The sequence below is a fragment of the Vigna radiata genome, chromosome 3 (assembly GCF_000741045.1).
Source record: "Vigna radiata var. radiata cultivar VC1973A chromosome 3, Vradiata_ver6, whole genome shotgun sequence".
Classification (NCBI taxonomy): domain Eukaryota; kingdom Viridiplantae; phylum Streptophyta; class Magnoliopsida; order Fabales; family Fabaceae; genus Vigna; species Vigna radiata.
In genome coordinates this window covers 6,518,562-6,532,768 of record NC_028353.1, presented here as the reverse complement: position 1 = coordinate 6,532,768, position 14,207 = coordinate 6,518,562, and the positions used below count along the sequence as shown (strand labels likewise).

The following is a 14,207-nucleotide window of genomic DNA, read 5'->3' as shown; positions in this document are numbered from 1 at the left end:
TTCATTTGATTTTTATATAAGTTAGTATCAATTTTTCCCTTTTGTTTATGTTTTTGTTTCAAATAAACAGTTGGAGTGGTGGTAAAATTATCAAGATCAATTATTTTCATAATTTATTATTTTTAACTATTATCAATAATAATTGTTAAATTTATAAAATATTTTTTTAACTAATTATTATTTTATATTGTAATTATATGATAAGAAAACTTACTCAGTGATGAAAAGAATAATAATAAAAAAAGAAAATTAATAATTGTTGTTGAATATGTTTTCCTTTTTTTAGTTTTTAATGTTAAATAATATTATTAACAATTAATTGTATAAATAATGTTTATAGTTTATTTTATATAACAATATAGTTTCAAATTATTTGACAGTAGTCTATTTTATTATTAAAATATTTTTTGTGATAATCAAATAATTTCAATAAATATAAAAAAAAAAAAGTAAAATGTGTCGTTTTGTAAATCCAAGTATGCAGTAGGGTTTATATATTCTATATAAATTTGAAACGTGTTACTTCATTCACTCCATGCAAATTTTCTCCTTGAGACAGAATGTTCCTCCCTCTTTCCTGTTAGGCTGAATCAATCATCACTATCAAACTTTGAAGCAGTCAATAAAATTCGCTGTTGATTGATTCCTTTCAGAACAAAATACGAATACTTCTTCACAACCGCGTTATACCCATACAAACTTCAAATCTCTTCCCTATCTTATCTATATATAACTACACCCACCATTTCCTTCTCACAATTCACCCCTTTCTCTCCATCCTCACCACAAATTCTCTTCACCCTTTATACTTTTACTTACATCAACCTACACATTTTTCTCTTACTTCCTTCATTTATCAATCTACATTCACCAACCATGGCCGATAAGCAACCCCATTTGAATGGTGCTTATTACGGTCCCGCCATTCCCACAGCGGAACCACCACGCTACCGCCCTCAACGCGAAAGAGGCTGCTGTTGCTGCCTCTTCGGAATCTTGTGGAAGATTCTGGTTGTACTCATCGTTCTCGTTGGCCTCGCAATCCTCATATTCTGGCTGGTTGTTCAACCCCGCTCCTTCAAGTTCCATGTCACGGAAGCCGACCTAACCCAATTCGAGTACAACGCCGACAACAGCACCCTCGACTACAACATGGTCCTGAACTTCACCGCACGCAACCCCAACAAAAAACTGAACATCTACTACGACAAAGTGGAAGCATTGGCATTCTACAAGGATGCCCGATTCTCCAATGACGATGTGATAACGCACATGAACTCGTTCAGGCAGTACACGAAGAGCAGCAACCCCATGAGCGCTGTTTTCTCAGGCCAGCAGGTGGTGACACTAAACAATGAACAAGTATCTCAGTTGAACGAACACAAGAGTGAAGGCGTTTACGAATTCTATGTTAGGCTCAACTTCAGGATTCGATACAGACTTGGTGATGTTATCTCTGGTGACTTCAAACCCAAGGCCAAATGTCATATCAAGGTTCCATTCGCTAACAGTGCCTCTCAACCTTTTCAGACTACCAAGTGCGACATCGATTACTAGATTACATCTTCCATTTCTTCCATTCATTTTCGTTTTTTCTTTCTTTACCATTATTTTATATTTTAATGTATACGTTTTCTTGAAATCATATTCATGTAGATACTTCTACAGAATTGTCTCAGTTGTTATCTCACTTTTATGTCTTGGTCTACGTACATATATATAGCAAATCGAGTACTTTTACACGCAACAAACTTTTACATTCATTTCATATTCACTTTTTTAGCTTTCAATAATCTCTTTTCCTTTGTAAATATAAAATTTTAAATTTTTAATAACCATTTTACTCTATATTTATAAGCATGAAAAATTATTTTTTTAATAATCATTTTACCGTAAAATAAATTGTGATATATATTTATATTCATTTAACACATATTGAGATAAAATGATTATAAAAAAATAAAATTTTTTACTTTTTATAAAAAAGAGATAAAAAATAAAGAAAAATAATATGAAATAAATTGAAAAGAATTTGTATGTACAATAACAAAGTATATATCACTCTCAATAGAGTAAAGGATCTATTTGTATACTACTCAGCGCTTCAATTATTTTTGCATACCGGTACAATTTATAATATTATTTATGATTTATGGTATACTTTTAATATATAAAAAGGTTAACTGTGATTTATTTTTTATTTTTTAAACTGATGTGATTGATTATATTTTTAGCGAGTTAGTTAAATTGTGAATAGCTCAAAAATATATTGGGTAAAATTGAAGTTATGTGGTAGTCCAAAAAAAAAGATAATAACTTATATACCATAACAATTTTGATATAATAATGATACTAAAAATAGTATTTAGATAATAAGTTTGTTAGGTTTAACTATACTCATACAATTGTCTGAGTAGTCTTTTTAATCCATTTGGTTTCTGTTAAGTTGAAGTTTAACCTAGCTTCTTAAAATTGTTTGACACTACCTTGGCCTATCCATGCCAAGTTATAGATAGGTTCATGTCAAGTTATTGCTTAAGCAAATTGTAAGTATATAAAAAAAAAAAAAAAAATCTAGATAACTTGCCTGCAAATAGTCACTAAACTGACAATTTTCAATCATATTTCTAAAACTAGTTTTACCTCCAAATGTTTTTTTTTTTGTCATACCCTTATAGCTATAATAAAAAGAATTCTCTCAATTATGGATGTGAATTCACACCTACATGACTAATAGTTTAATATTTGAAGTTTTGGTTAATTTAAACACTTTTTTCTTTCTAAATATTTTAAGAAGTCATTTAACAATAAAATCATAATAGAGTGTTGAAGTTTATAATAATTGGAATGAGGTAATTGGTCCTAGATACGTTAATTAACAGACTTGAGGTTAAAATATTTACTCTGTCTATGAAAATTGAAAGGTTTGTTTATTAACGTCTAATAATTTTATTATCGCCTAAGTTTAAATGTTGAATAATGTAAATATACCCCTCAAAAATATCTTTTAAAAATATAACAGAGTTCTCAAATTTTCCAAATAAATAGTACTTTGCATGTGATAATTCATTCAATTTCACATATAAAACATTTATTTATTATGTCCACGGCTGCACCCAACCAACAATCTGCAAATAAGATGTGATACCAAGAGCAAATAAGCCTTTCCAATGCAGAGAATCAGATCAAAATATGCTTGCTTAAATACTATTAAACTTTTATGAAACGTGCTTTTGGATTCTGCTGCAACGATGTTGAACGGTTGAAATTTGGTATCAATGGCACATTGCCGTATGTGTCTTGAAGTTCACCCAAAAATAATCCACTAGGATTTCTTTTCATTGTTTATACAAGTGTATGTATGAATATAGATACTTTATAATTAACATGTACAATATTGTGTTTGACAGATTAATATCAACTCGATCGTATTTAAGTATACATACATGAATAAGCTTTGAATTAATACCAACGACTATCTAAGTGAAAGTAGGTTTTATATAATATTACAGAATCAGCAACTACACAGAACTCCAACAGCAACTATATATCCAATATATATAAAGCGAGGAAAAGAAATGCTAATTATCTCAAAATGAAAAGATTAAATGTCTTAATTTTGGTTAAAATAAAATGCATTTCTTCGCGGTTGTTGCCGTAAATCTACATCAAACACTCGTCAGGTCAAAACAATAAGCTGTTGACGGATTCCTTTAACGAGTAGAAAATGAAATAACAGGCACAAGTGCTTCTCACCGCGTTTCTTCGACGCGTTTTTCTCTCTTATTTCTTTCTTTTCTCTCTTTATATTTTGTGTTCAAGAAATTATCAATAGAAAATAAAAAATAAGAAAAAAACTGTGAATATAAAAAAAAAAATCATACACACAATAAATAAATAAATAAATAAATATATATATATATATATATATATATATATATATATATATTAAATGAGAAAAGAAACTGTGAATATAAAAAAAAAAGGTTCATATATACACAATAAATATAAATATATATATATATATTTATATTAATTTTAGTGGGTACATCAATTTAATCTCAACATAGTGTTATTAAACTAATTCAATATAATAATTGATGAGACAAGTAAAAATGTACCATCTTGTAAAAAAGATATGATCACTTATGTTACTGATTAGACGTATGTCTAGTTTGATAAAGAGTATTTGTAGAAATTAGCACAAATCAATCTGGTAATTATGATTATGATTAGAGTGTGATGGAGCCATAATTAGATAGGTGGCAAAGAGAAGTTCATTACAATTTATATAAATATTAAATCTAAATTACTAATGCAAAAACGTTGATTAACATCAGTTATTTTGAATTTTTAACGTCTACACATGAACCGACATCATTGTCGGTGACGTCAATGCGACGTCGGAAATATAGTATAACCGACGTTTATTGTGACGTCAGTCATTAACAGGCCGACGTCACTAAACGTCTGTGTAGGGGGAAAATGGACGTTTAAAGACATTATATAGATGTCGGTCTTCGCAACAACCGACGTCGAAGAGGAACTAAAGACTTCAAAAATGACACTGACTGACGTCTAAAAGGTACTATAGACGTCGGTGTGTACATCAACCGACGTCTAATACAATGGTTGTGTTTTAGTGCACTTTTGTTCCCGTCTTTGGATAGCCTAGTAGCACAATCTCCTTTTGCTAGTTTCCCCAAAAAAAAAAAAAAGCTTGCGTCTCTTGAATTTCTTATGGATCTTTTCAACCCAAAACCGAACCTGGGTTCTTGCTTAGTTCCATTTTCATCCGTAAGAAGAAAAAATCACAGTGAAACGATAAATAGGCAACGACCCAGGATCGCTTTTGGGTTGAAATGATCAAAAGAAATTTAATAGACGCTGCTTTTTTCTGGGAGGCAGCTAGTAGATGGAGAATGTGTTACTATGTTACCCCAAGAAAGGAACAAAACTGCACTACAACACAACACAAAGAAAACAAATTTTAATCAGTTGAACCAGAAGATAACCGATGAAAGACTAAACAAAGTTTAAACGTTAAGCATAAAAAAAACCACGCACCTAGGATGCCGCAAGAGAGAAAAAGAAGAAGAGGCAGAGAGAAAAAGAAGAGGTGCCGCAAGCGAGAAAAGGAAGAGGCCGCAAGAGAAAATGGAGAAGAGGAAGACGATATCAGAAACTGAATGTCGCAAAGAGTTTGCAGTTGCATTTAAAATGAAATCGGACGTCAGTTGCTCAAGACACCGACCTCTATATGGACATATACGTCGGTTATCTCACTAATATGACGTCCAAGTTAACATTTCATCGGACCTTTTGAATACCATTCAACGTTGGTGTCTAGGGGAGCCAACATCTCTAAAGCTGAAACGATTGACGTTTGATTTCCTGTCAGGAATGTTGACAACAGTTGTCATGGGGCGCCGAGGTCTATAATGATGAACATCATTACTTGCAGGCACATAGACGTCGGTGCCCCTTCCACCCGACTTCTATATCCCTCGATTTTGGTGAACCTAAGTAATTACAGGCACATCGACGTCGCTTCCACTGAACACCAACGTATAAATTGAATATTTTTGTCTTCCCGCCTTCCATTCAGGTCGTAGACGTCGCCTTTTGACTGCGCAACGTCTAAGCGTCTGGGAATTAGATATAGAGCACTAATTGCAGCCCCATAGACGTCAGCCCCTGTGAGCACCGATGTCAATGGACTGTCTTCTCACATATCCCAGACCATTGGACGTCGATTTGAGCCTACGTGGACGTCTACAGTGTAAAAGACGTGACCTTAACCGAAAACCGACGTCTTGGTTACCAAGCTATTTACGATAATGCTACCGTCCACTCATAGACGTCGAGTTACCAACAAACCGACGTCTATTGGATGACGTTAAACCGCGTTTTTGTATAGTGAATAGAGAAATACATAACTTTGTTATAAATGTATTCTTTAAATATATGTGTATAAGTTTGTTATAAATGTATTCTTTAAATAATCGAATAGCATTTAGACACGAGTCATTCTACTTATTCAGAGAAGTAACAATACAATACATATATGTTGTAAATATGTATGAGTAGAAAAAAAAAACATAAATAAACAATTAACTTAAATAATAAAAAATATGTCAAAAAAATTACTCTTTCAATTAGCTTAACATTATTTTCCCTCTCAATCTTAAAATATATTTTATTCACTTTATTTTTAAATCAATCGTGCAATATTTATAAATTTTTTGATTTGTTTTATTCATTCTATACATATATATAGGATGGGTAGGTAGGGTAGAAATTGAGTACAAGCGCGTTGTTCCATTGAAACTGAAATAAGAATCTTCAATTCTTGAAAGCCTTAACTTTCTATCTGTGTAATATATTCCCATCTAATTCTCTCCATCAATTCCCATCTCTGATTATATTCATCTTCTGCAACCATGGCCGAGGCACAACGCCGCTGGAACCACGCCCATGACGATGACGATGACGCCATTCCTCCGCCAGACAAACCGCGCTACCGTTACTGCAGCAGGAGCTATTGTCGCTACATATTCGGAATCTTTCCCAGAATTTTTCTTGCACTCATCTAGAATTTTTCATCCACCCATCAACTCCAACATTTGCAGTTTTACAAACATCACATATTTAGGAAGTCCTTCTATCATTTCCAAGTTTCACCAATAATATTGTATGTACTACAAATACTAAAATACCCTATGTTGATTTTAACCATAGAATTTGTATCGTGAAAAGTCCTAGACTCGTCATAGAGAGATATTGCTGTGTACTGGTGTGCGGAACTCCAATGCGTAATGCTTTTTCCTAATTTCGAGACAACTCCATGAAAGATGTTTTAATGCATGATGTAAACTGATCCAGCATGTAAATTACTTTAATTAATGAACTATAGATTACGAGTATGTTTGAGCCAGTTGAAAACTTACTTTTAAGTTAAAACAAAATTTATTTGATAATTTTTCAAAAGCTTTGATTTTTTTTTTTAAAGTAATTCCTCTCTTAATTTAAAAAAAAAAAACGATTTTAGAAATAAACTACATTTATACAGTTTATTGGCTCAACTAGTTGAGATGCATGTTAAGAGAGAAACTTTATTTGAAGTATGGGTGTTGTGAAAGTGTTTTCTTTGTAAGGATATTGTTCTATGCCCTTCAAGCCTGACATCTCAAACTTTTTCCTCTTTCATATTGATTATTAATCTTGACTATTATAACCATTATTTGTTTCTAATGAAAAAACTAGTATTTATTTGTTTGATATATATAGTGATTCCCATACAATCTGGCAAGGGAAATAATTTCTTTCTCCAATAAAAGGAAATATTCCGTTAAAAAAAGAGAGAAAGGCTTTGTATATCAGTAAAGAAAATTTAATATTATCTTCGATCTATAAACCGAACCTAAAAGACAATAAATTTATAATCTTTTTAATTTGTATGTTGTTTGATTTTTTATTTTTATATAAACATAGAATTTTAACTCAATTGATTTTTAATTATCTTTCTCGAGTAAATGTTCCCAACACAATTTTATGTGAGAAATGTTTTAGGTTGTATTGGATTAAGGAATTAGTTATAAAGAAAAAGTAAATTCTACAGTATTTGTGACACTATTATTAAAGAAAAACAAAGCTGAAGATTTATATGGTTTGTATAACAGATATCATTCTTCAAGAAATATCGTTTCCCAAAACCCTTAATTGCTTGAAGTCATGTATTCGGACGTTTGTCATCTGAATTGTAACGAGAAATCTTTTATATGGAATACACATTTTTATATTTTTAACGAAATATGTTTAGCATCAAATCGGATTGATTTTTGCATAGGTTTAAGAGCGAAAAATATTCATTCATATAACTTTTTTTTTATTAATCTTCTTTTTCAAGTTTGTTCATTATAAAATATATATATATATATATATATATATATATTACAAAAAATATTGATAATTTGTCGATAATGCATAAAAGTATTGTTGGTAGAATTTTTGTCAGTATTGGTAAATTTTATCACAGAATTTTTTGATTTCTAAGAAATTATCAATGAAAAAATCTTAGTATAAACTATCGATAATTATCTAAAAATGAATTTGTTAGTAATTATCGACAAAAGATTTTGTTGATAAATTTGTCGATTTGGTCTATCTTCTTTTCCGCTCTCCCCCTTCTTCTTTCTTTTACTTTTATCCATCTAGACAAAATAATGCATCTAAAAAATAAATAGTGCTCATGCCAAATAGTGCAGGGTGCGTGGTGATGACAAACGTTCGCTTTAGTTGGACTTAGAGCGAACAACGACAGCGTTGCACTATGGTGATAGTGTTTGGTTGCATAGTTCTATGAAAGAAGAAGAATAGAGGCATTGCCCCTTCTGCATGCATGCTAAAGATGAAAAAGATGGAGTAAAAGACCTCAAACACGATGTCATTGTTGGAGACAAAGATGGCAGCCTGACTAAACGGATATGGAGGCAGTTTGGCTTGTAGTTGCGATGGTGAGATAGGGAAGTAAGAGAATAGAGAGACTGCCTTGCACAAATGAGGAAGACGTGCGAAAGAGAAAAAATAAATAACTTGTCTCACGGACAGAGGGGAAAAATGGACGAAAAAATTTTTACTCGTTTTACTGACGAATTTCGTGTCGGTAATGTAAATTTAATTTATCGAAAGATTTTATTGACGAATTTTTTCATCGATAAGTGATATATGCATTATCAATGAAATTTTTTGATGAAAAATTTGTGAATAAGTGAAATATGTATTATTGTCAAATTTTTTAACGGAAAAAATCATCTTTAAATATAATATGAATTATCAATAGACTTTTTAATTGATAATAATTTCATCGCTAAAAATCGTTAATAAATAAAATTTCCAAATTTATTAATAAAATCTGTTAGTAATGTAAATTTATCAAAGAATATATTTCCATAACTAATTTCAAGAATTTGTCTTGAAAGAATTTCATAAATTTTTGTTGATTAGAGTGGATATATTTCTTTAATTTGGACTACTAGTAATTGGATAATTCTTTAGGTTACAAATCTTGATGTCCTTTCTCCTTAAAATTTTCGTTATATATTCCTATTGATGTTGCTGACAAATTATTGAAAGTGAAGGAACTTTTATCCCAGTACTTATCCCTTCTTAAATTATTATTTAGTTATGTTGTTGCATCACATCATTGAGTGGTACAAATTGATTATGCACTCGTGATGAAAATATCAAGCCTGATGGTTTGGGATAACTACAATAATCCTTACAACCAATAACAAAGAGGGGCAACAATTAAAAATTTGTTTCTTGCTGAGAATGTTCTTCGTGGTTGTCGCGGTCAATCTTAATCGAACTACCGGTCAATATACATTACGCCGTTTTTCGACTCTTACGTTAAAAGAAATTGAAAAGCCAAATGCAGAAATAACCAACACGGACAAATACTCACAAACGCGTTCTTCCTGTAGAATCTTCGATGCCTTTCCTTTCTATATAAAACACCTCTCCCTTCTCTCTATCTCACAATTAACCACCCTTCTCCATACCAAACCCCTGCTACATATTTCTGTTCATTCATTTATCAATCTACATTCACCAACCATGGCCGATAAGCAACCCCATTTGAATGGTGCTTATTACGGTCCCGCCATTCCCACAGCGGAACCACCACGCTACCGCCCTCAACGCGAAAGAGGCTGCTGTTGCTGCCTCTTCGGAATCTTGTGGAAGATTCTGGTTGTACTCATCGTTCTCGTTGGCCTCGCAATCCTCATATTCTGGCTGGTTGTTCAACCCCGCTCCTTCAAGTTCCATGTCACGGAAGCCGACCTAACCCAATTCGAGTACAACGCCAACAACAGCACCCTCGACTACAACATGGTCCTGAACTTCACCGCACGCAACCCCAACAAAAAACTGAACATCTACTACGACAAAGTGGAAGCATTGGCATTCTACGAGGATGCCAGATTCTCCAATGACGATGTGATAACGCACATGAACTCGTTCAGGCAGTACACGAAGAGCAGTAGCCCCATGAGCGCTGTTTTTTCAGGCCAGCAGGTGGTGACACTAAACAATGAACAAGTATCTCAGTTGAACGAACACAAGAGTGAAGGCGTTTACGAATTCTATGTGAGACTCAACTTCAGGATTCGATACAGACTTGGGGATGTTATCTCTGGTGACTTCAAACCCAAGGCCAAATGTCATATCAAGGTTCCCTCCGCTGACAATGCCTCTCAAACCTTTCAGACCACCAAGTGCGACATCGATTACTAGATTACTAGATTACATCTTCCATTTCTTCCATTCATTTTCGTTTTTTCTTTCTTTACCATTATTTTATATTTTAATAATGTTTTGTGTGGCTTCTCTCATTATTTTGTCCATTCTTTGACTATATCCTGTAATGCCTTCGGTTTCTAGAAATAATATTTATTTATATATGTTTTTTGTCTTGTAGAACGGTCTTGTGTATTTAAAGTCTATGCCCACGTTTGTTGCAAACCTGATTTTTGACATTTTTATAGCATTCTAGAACTACTTAACAAGCTTAAGAAATATCTTGGAGTCGGTCATGAAAATCCTAAAAAGAGTGAAAATTTCTCTCTGCTTAGGTTATGTATTGTGATATGTGCTGACAAAAACAAGAAAGGAAAAGTTTAAAATTTTAGTTGACGAAGCAAAGAAAAATATTAATTTTTGTTTATAGGAATTCATTCATTTGGTCTGTTTTCAACTTTCTTTTAATAGAAAATTTGAATAAATTTTAATTACATTTCTTTTTCTCTCACGTAAACAAACCATTAGCTTATATATTTATATTAATATCGTGTTAGTAATAAGAAAATCCACATGGGACATCATGAAATTAGGTTGAGGCCAGAAGTTATTGCAATTTGGACAAATATGACGAGATTATATTTTTGGTGACCACTTTAATATTGGATTTAACTTCTTCAAAGAGATAAAAAGTCAAGTAATTTTAATTGTTAAAGAAAAATTAAGCAGTGATGTTAATTATTTGTTGAAAAAAGTCCTTTTAACAATACTTTTTTAACAACTTTTTGATAACGCTTGTGATTGGTCTGTTTTAAATATTTTTTTAAACATAAATTCAAATAGACCAATAAAGTGATGACACATATCTCGTTATCAAAAAATGTTGTTAAAGTATTATTAATGACGATACCCCACCCTAAAATAGAAAGAAAATATTTCTCAGCAATGAAATGATACAAAACAAAGTTAAAAAGATAGAAACTACAAATATAATTTTAGAAAAACAAAATCTTCCAAAATAGCTCTGAAAAAAGCACTCTTCTAATTAAGAGGGGAAACAATAGTTAGAATCCGCAATTCAAAGAATTACAATTTAAAATAATAATAAAATTAACGATAGATGCTACTTGAAAATCACAAATAATATAAGAACATAACTTATCAACAAATCATATTCAAATGGTTTGGTTTTATCAATATAAATAATTTAATTATTTAACACAAAGATACATTATCCGTCGTTTACAAATTTAAAAGATAAATTCTTACATAAAATGTTGGTATTGCTGTTAGATAAAAGAAATCGGAAAGTCGATGGACGCTATTCCCTCTCAATACAAAAGTTATGCGCGTTATATATATTTACTACTAAACGATACTGAAAATTAAATTTCCGCATATACGCGATGACGAGACTGACATGAAATATATACTAGTATATTGCAAAGTACATAGAAACTATTGATACAAATTAATTTTACTATAGTTGGTCTGTTAACATCATTTGGACAAGTCGAAAATCAATTTAGAGTATGTTGAACTAATCTATAGAGTTTTTTAATACGTTATAATTACAACTAATTTAACATTTAACGATAAAAAAGAAAGATTTTTTTTTAATAAATTGATTTTGCATCAAATTTATTTAGATTTCTTTTTAAATTTGTATACAATTCAAATATATTTAAGTTTACTTCCTTTTCCGTTCCTCTCTCAACTTTGCTTTCTATCACATCTCTACATCATTCTTGTCTAGAGATTGACAATAAAACAAAATAATTTATATATTTTAAATGGAGTAGTATTAGGTTAAAAAAAGAATATTTCATTGATAAGAGATGTTCTGATGACAAGTGGTAATTGATATTAATTTACTGAACATAACTAAAAATTTGACGATTATAAAGTTGGAGAAGAACATTAAGATGAATTTGATTAGAGAATCATTGATGGAGTTAATTTTGTTGCTAATGATGTATATTGTATTTTTGAGTTGAGCAAAATATAATTCATAAAACCTGTGACAATTTGTAAGAAAAAGGTGGATTGATTTCGTTAAGGGAAGGATCTGTAGGAGAGTTGATTGAGAGAAGGTTTGGTAATTCAGACTAATACGGGTGTCAATAGAATTCTTATATTGTTGCCTTGATCATAATTTATCTAAATTTTTGCATCATATGTTATGACATTTGAGTTACACGAGAAATATTATTATTCATTGAGGACTATAGTAGAAAAACATGGAAAATATTTTATAGTGGAGTAGTTACTGTTTTAACCTCTTTTTAAATATTTTAAGAAAATGTTGTTAAGTGTAAAAAGCAAAACTACTTTAACACACTTTTAAAATTGTATTGTACAGATACGTTTGTACATCAGATATAAATATCTGATTTCTGTTTGAATAATAGTACTCTCTCGTTTTTCTCTCATTTTACGAATATTCTCTTTTCTCTCTGGCACATCACACTTTGACGCTAATAGTCTTAGACGCTAATAGTGGTATTCAGAGCCACTGGTTACGAACAACTGGTGGGGTTTGGGTGACGATCAAGAACGACATAATGATGGGTCTCATCCACAACAATCTTCCAATCTTCGACGGCAAAGAGTACGACGACTGGTGCGTAAATATGGAAGCTATCCTAGGATTTCAGGAAGTAGACGAAGTAGTGAGGTCGGGAATCCAAGAACCCATGAAAGATGATACAGAGGCAGTAAAGAAGTTGTATAGGGAGAATCGTCGTCTGGATTGCAAGGCAAGGATGTTGTTGCATCAGTGCATCTCCCCAGCAATCTTCCAAAAGGTTTCGAAAGCCAACACAGCTAAAGAAGTGTGGGATATCCTTCAAGATGGATATGGCAACTCCGGCAAGGTAAAGAAGGTGCGTCTACAGTCTCTTAAGCGCCAATATGAACTTCTTGGTATGGGAGAGGGAGAAACGGTGACAGAGTATATCGGCAGAATGCAAATACTCGTAAACGCCATGAGAGCTTGTGGAAAGATAGTCAAAGATAAGAAAATAATACAGAAGATTCTACGAACCTTAACACCACAGTATGATCATATAGTTATCACCATAGAAGAGTGCAAAGATCTAGAAGTATTAAAACTGGAGGAGTTGCAGAATTCACTTGTGGTGCATGAGCAGAGATTACTTGAGAGAAAGAACGTAGAAAAAGAAGCAACACAAGGCGTGAGTCAAGCTTTGCAAGCAAGAAGCAACCAGAATTTTAAAACCCGTGGTAGAGGACGAGGGAGATCGCGTGGTGGTCGCAGTGGTGGAAGAAACCCAAAAACATCATAGCAGAACGGCAATGATGGTGGATATGATCAGAAAGAAGCTGGTAACAGAGGAGGCCGATAATCGAGAGGACGAGGAAAAGGTTCGGATAAACGAAACATACAATGTTTCACTTGTAGTAAATACGGACACTATTCCTCTTAGTGTTGGCACAATGAATCATCCAAGAAAGGCAAAGGTGAAGAAGCAGCGAATTTAGCACAGGATGTCTGTGACTCAGAATCGGATCTTGTTGTGTTAATGGGTATCGAGGAATGTCGTAAAGTTCGACTGACAATCAAAGACAGTTGTGGCTGTAAAGCAAACAACACGTCACAAACAAAAGAAACACGTCCTGTAGTGGCACAGGGCACTGAACACGCGTTGCATGTACATGACAAGGTTCATGCAGCTGGTAATACAAAAGTCGAACGCATTCTTCTAACAAGTGATAATAGTGAATGCGCGGAAGACGATATGTGCTGGTATCTTGACACCGGTTGCAGCAACCACATGACAGGAAGAAGAGAATGGCTCGTGGATCTTGATCCGAAAAAGAAAAACAAGGTAAAATTTGCCGATGACAGCACAATAACTGTAGAAGGAATGGGTAGAGTGGTG

General features: G+C 32.5%; 3 protein-coding genes across 3 annotated transcripts; all 3 read left to right on the top strand.

Annotated features, from left to right (window-relative positions):
• The first annotated feature begins 652 nt into the window (after window positions 1-652).
• Window positions 653-10,505, top strand: LOC106756736 (NDR1/HIN1-like protein 10). Its single transcript, XM_014639285.2, has 2 exons — window positions 653-865; window positions 9,608-10,505. The coding sequence occupies exon 2, from the start codon at window positions 9,619-9,621 to the stop codon at window positions 10,297-10,299; it is 681 nt and encodes a 226-aa protein (XP_014494771.1). The 5' UTR covers window positions 653-865; window positions 9,608-9,618; the 3' UTR covers window positions 10,300-10,505.
• On the top strand, window positions 854-1,678 carry LOC106756735 (NDR1/HIN1-like protein 10). The gene has a single exon (XM_014639284.2). The coding sequence runs from the start codon at window positions 877-879 to the stop codon at window positions 1,555-1,557; it is 681 nt and encodes a 226-aa protein (XP_014494770.1). The 5' UTR covers window positions 854-876; the 3' UTR covers window positions 1,558-1,678.
• Window positions 10,506-12,869: 2,364 nt separating the features above from the next.
• On the top strand, window positions 12,870-13,610 carry LOC106756941. The gene has a single exon (XM_014639537.1). It carries the CDS (start codon window positions 12,870-12,872, stop codon window positions 13,608-13,610), a length of 741 nt encoding a protein of 246 aa, XP_014495023.1.
• The last annotated feature ends 597 nt before the right edge of the window (window positions 13,611-14,207 follow it).